Source organism: Triticum aestivum, chromosome 7A, assembly GCF_018294505.1.
Source record: "Triticum aestivum cultivar Chinese Spring chromosome 7A, IWGSC CS RefSeq v2.1, whole genome shotgun sequence".
Taxonomy (NCBI): domain Eukaryota; kingdom Viridiplantae; phylum Streptophyta; class Magnoliopsida; order Poales; family Poaceae; genus Triticum; species Triticum aestivum.
The window spans coordinates 291,458,794-291,463,744 of NC_057812.1; the positions used below are offsets into that span (position 1 = coordinate 291,458,794).

At 46.0% G+C, this 4,951-nt stretch overlaps 1 protein-coding gene across 1 annotated transcript; it reads left to right on the plus strand.

Annotated features, from left to right (window-relative positions):
- Positions 1-1,094: 1,094 nt before the first annotated feature.
- Positions 1,095-3,952, plus strand: LOC123153861 (serine/threonine-protein phosphatase 7 long form homolog). Its single transcript, XM_044572774.1, has 7 exons — positions 1,095-1,268; positions 1,360-1,762; positions 1,843-2,280; positions 2,361-2,659; positions 2,752-3,016; positions 3,093-3,471; positions 3,549-3,952. Exons 1-5 carry the CDS (start codon positions 1,129-1,131, stop codon positions 2,870-2,872), a joined length of 1,401 nt encoding a protein of 466 aa, XP_044428709.1. The 5' UTR covers positions 1,095-1,128; the 3' UTR covers positions 2,873-3,016; positions 3,093-3,471; positions 3,549-3,952.
- The last annotated feature ends 999 nt before the right edge of the window (positions 3,953-4,951 follow it).

The window sequence follows — 4,951 nt, forward strand, 5'->3', positions numbered from 1 at the left end:
CAGAGTGGATAGAGAAAGAGCCTCCCGTGAATTGGTCTTTGTTGCATGACACCCATGGAGCTAGGTATGGCCACATGACAACCAACCTTGCAGAGGTGTATAACTTTGTACTCAGAGGGAATAGAGCATTGCCACTCACAGCTATTGTGGAGGCTGTATTCCATGGCACTTTGAGATATTTCAGAGACCAACACGATTTGGCAAAGAAGCATATTATAGATAATCAGAACACACCTTACTGTAGCCGTGTCATGGAGTATATGGCAGAGAAGATAGAGAAAGCAAAGAAGCACACTGTGAGACTCGTAGGTAATCAGGAAAGGAGGTATGAGGTTCAGCTACCTACCGATGGTTTTGGTTCTGCGAATGAGGTGAAGACGCATGAGGTAAAAATTGGAACGGAATTTTATCCAACGTGTGAGTGTACATGCAACAAACCAAAGTTGTTGCACCTGCCTTGCTCACATGTGTTGGCTGCCTGTGGCCAGATTGAGTTGGCTGCCGTCTCCTTTGTGTCGCCATACTACTTAAAAGAGGCTGTACTGAACACATGGACCGGTGAGATGACAGGGTTTAGAGTCATTGGCAATTTCAACAAGGTTAACGATGGTGAGAGAGTATACATCCTGGATCCAGAACTTCGGCGAACAAGCAGGGGTCAACGTAAGGCCCGTCGAATCCGAAATGATATGGACCAATCTGAAGCTGGTGGAGCAACCAGACAATGTTTGCTATGCGCGGCTTATGGGCATAGGATGAAATATTGTCCTGACCTGAACAAAGATGGTGCTTCCACATCGACGAGTGCTTCCACATCGACGGCTGCAACAACAGGAGCAAGAGGCGGACGTGGTCGTGGCAGTCGAGGCCGAAGGGGAGGACAAGGAAGGAATAACTCAGAAGCTATATAATGTGGGGGAGAATGTTTTAATTTGTAATATCGTCTGGACTATGTTTTATTTTGCAATGTCTGAACTATGTATTAATTTGTAATGTCGGCTGGACTATATTTTACTTTGTATGTCTGAACTATGTATTAATTTGTAATGTCGTCTGGACTATGTTTTATTTTGTATGTCTGAACTATGTATTAATTTGCAATGCCTGGACTATGTTTTGATTGCAGATATGTCTTTGTATCCGTTGCTTAATGGTACGATTGATAGAGGTCACCGGGCTGCACTTATGCAAGGGGGCAAGAACTTAGACGTTTTGGTCACTCGCACCCCGAAGACTAACTGGATGACACACCCTTCATGGGTTGATAGGTATTGATACATATAGTGCCTTACATGTTTGACATAGGTATTGAAACATATAATTACTTACTTTTGATGCTACATTCTCTTTTTTTTGTAGGTTAAGTTGGGCTGGACTTCTACCCTTGGCACAGCTGGTTGAGGGTACGTTGGAAGAGTGGGTTGACCATCCGAACTTGGATGAGGCAGGTGAACCAATGCAGTTGAAAAAGAGGCAAGTGAAACGATTCTCTTACGACAGGTCACTCCTTACTTGCTTAGTAGATAGATGGAGACCAGAGACACACACCTTTCACTTTCCCTGGGGAGAGATGGCGCCTACTTTACAGGATGTCTCCTACTTGTTGGGATTACCTTTGGCCGGTGATGCCATAGGTCCTTTAGAGGCAGAACCTGGCTGGCTTGCAAATATGCAGGCCCGTTTTCTAGCTGCGGTGCCAACTGCTACGGGCTTAAACGATGATCCTCACGGGCCACGTTTTAGGTGGTTGAGCCAGTTTCAGGTAACCTTCGTGGCCACATGACTATGTTTTTTTAGTTACCAATAGTACATCGTTCACACAATTGTATGTTTTCTATGTAGATTGTCTCATTAGGATACCCCGCAGTAGATTTGTCAGACGCACAGATTGATCGATCCCTAGAGGCATATATTCTATGGTTGTTCGGCAAGACGATGTTCACGGAGAACCATGTGACCACTGTTGATGCACGATTCATCGGTATTGCACGAGAGATAGCTGACACACGTTGCCCTGCGGATATTGTCCAGAGGAGTTTTGGTTCTGCCGTGTTAGCAGCTACGTATAGAGGCTTGTGCAAAGGTTGCTTATTGAAGTCTAGAAAGTCAGGTCTGGTTGGATGTCCACTATTGTTGCAGCTCTGGTCTTACGAGAGATTCCCTATTGGACGACCCTATGTCTCCATTGACACACCGTTTGGGTTGGAGGACATGGCAGGGGCTTACGTGCCTGCTATCGGCGACTTGCCTACTATGGGATCTGTTTGGGCACGGAGAGAGGTAGTTTTAAATTATGTAATTCCTTCAATTATTTTTGCCATGCAATAGTATTACTAATGTAAATTTGTTGTCATGTACAGAGACAGTTTGCACATACCCAGGTGAAGGGCTGCTACCCGTCCTTCACGGTGCAGTTTGATAGTTTGCACGAGGATCAAGTTATCTGGGAGCCCTACTCGTATCAGACTATAACATCCAGGTATCTAGTTGGGATCTCTGCCTTATGCACTAGAGATCGGCACTACTGGATGACCAAGGCAAAGTTGGTGTTCGACGTGACGGTTGAGGAGATGGCTCTTCATAGGGTGATGAGACAGTTTGGTCTATGTCAAGAGCCTGCAATTCCAGATATTCCACGGATACCAGACCACGTTCACAAGTAAGTAATAATATTAAAGTTGTCAGCACTACATTCAGAATATATCTAACCATGCAACGCGCATGTCAATCTGATTAATCTGTCAATCTCAGGTACAGTCGCGTAGGAGGAAACAAGTCCATGGTTGTTTGGCTTCAGAGCATTAGCCCTTACGTTCAAGAATGGACTATGGCACCGACAAATATCTGGAATGAGGTTGGGCCCTTTGACTGAGACAAGTTTGGGTTGTATTTACAAACTTACCGACATACAACGAGGATCTACTTGGTTCCATCAGCTGCTCCTGATCAGATTGAAGCCCCTCTGACCAGCGATATGTACCCAACTACCTCTGTTGTGGGAATGAGACACCACGCGGTACGTGTCATGCTTCTCATATGTGTAGTTCTATCATAACCTTATCATATACAATGGGTTAACTCTTCATGTGCAGAGTGACTTGACAGTCCAGGCGCGAGAGGAGGTTTCCGCTTTAATGCGGCAGGTTGAGAGGGGGGATACTATCCCACAGCCAGAGCACCTCTCATGGTTGAGGCATATGGATGAGAAGTTAAGAGGGATTTACGCATCACTTACATGTAGGCGATCTACGGATGTTGTCATTCCTCGTCCCGCACATCGGCCCCCACGTCCCTATGTCCATCGTTTAGAACCACGACACTCTGTGCAGCATTCAGAACCACGACACTCTGTGCAGCAACCACGCCTCTCTGTGCATCAACCATCTCCTTCACAACCAGGGAGCTCTTCCTGGAATCAGCCATCGCCTTCTCAACTAGGCACCTCTTCCTGGTCTCATCAAATGGAACTAGGTAACACTACTTTGTACATTCTTTTCAACATTGTAGGTTCGCAAATTAATTTTACCCGTTTTACTATATTGCGGTAGGCAACCAGTCGCGACAGTTCATGCATTCAGTGCAATCACCGATACTTAGGTGCTGGATGTGGATTAGAGGGCTATGGCGATGACGATGACCAAGCTGAAAACATTTATGACTTCTCGCATACGGTGTTTCACACTCCACCACCACCACCGTCGCAGGAGACACAGACAGTGACAGACGAGGTTATCTATGGTCGTGGTTTTCGTGAGCATCGTCCATCGCCTCAGCGCTTATCGCGTTCCGGTCCTCGCCCGAGGAAGACCCAGATTCGTCGTCGACCCCCGCAGTGATATGATTATCTATGTATGAGTCATTATCTATGTTAGTTTCAGACTATTCGCATACGTGAGTCAGTATTTATGTATGAGACATGCTTCATGTATGTGTTACTATTGCACTTGCTTCTATCTGATCAGGAGACATATATCGTTTTATGTATGCGAGAGACATATTACTATTAATTCACATTGTTATTCCAGTTACATTTTCAAAGAGACTACAACCGATAATTAAGATACAAGCACATCTGAATTAAACGGTGCGGTTGAACTTAATAAATACAGCTTACATACTACAAAATGAAATTAACGTAGAACATAATGCCCTACTTGTTGAGGTACAACTGGAATACAGCTTACATACTACATGAAGTCATCATCGTCATCCTCCGTTGATGCAGAACTCTTGCCCTTCGATGATGCAGAACTCTTGCCCTTCGTGGATGCAGAACTCTTGCCCTTCGACGATGCAGAACTCTTGCCCTTCGTGGATGCAGAACTCTTGCCCTTTGACGATGCAGAACTCTTGCCCTTCGATGATGCGGAACCCGGGAGCGGCGGCATGAAGATATCATCTTCGTCCTCGCTCTCCTCAGTCCATAAAAATGGATGCTTTTCTAAAGTCCTTCTAAAAGTTTCACTCTTCGGCTCCACTACCTTCTTCCACCTTTCATTCAACCTAAGAAGTTCTTTACGTACCTCCGCATAAGTCCTTTCAGGCCACCCAGCCCTACGTAATTGGTGAGCCAACTCATTCATTATGGTGTCACTACCGGTGAGTTCTTCCCATGGAACTATCCTATTGTCCATCCTGAAATCGGTAGCTAGCCTCAGAAGAGTGCTGCTCATCTCAGGGTGAAAACTACGATCGAAAGGATAATGGGACATCTCGACTACACTGGACTGCTTATTCACCTCCGGGTCAAGGGGGTTTTATAGGTAGAGAGGAGAGAAAATGGCGGGAAAGAACGACTGGGGTATGGAGGGAAAGAGTTGGCGGGAACATATGGCGGGAAAGGGTTGGCGGGAAACGGGTGGCGGGAACATATGGCGGGAAAGGGTTGGCGGGAAACGGGTGGCGTGAACATATGGCGGGAAAGGGTTGGCGGGAACATATGGAGGGGAAA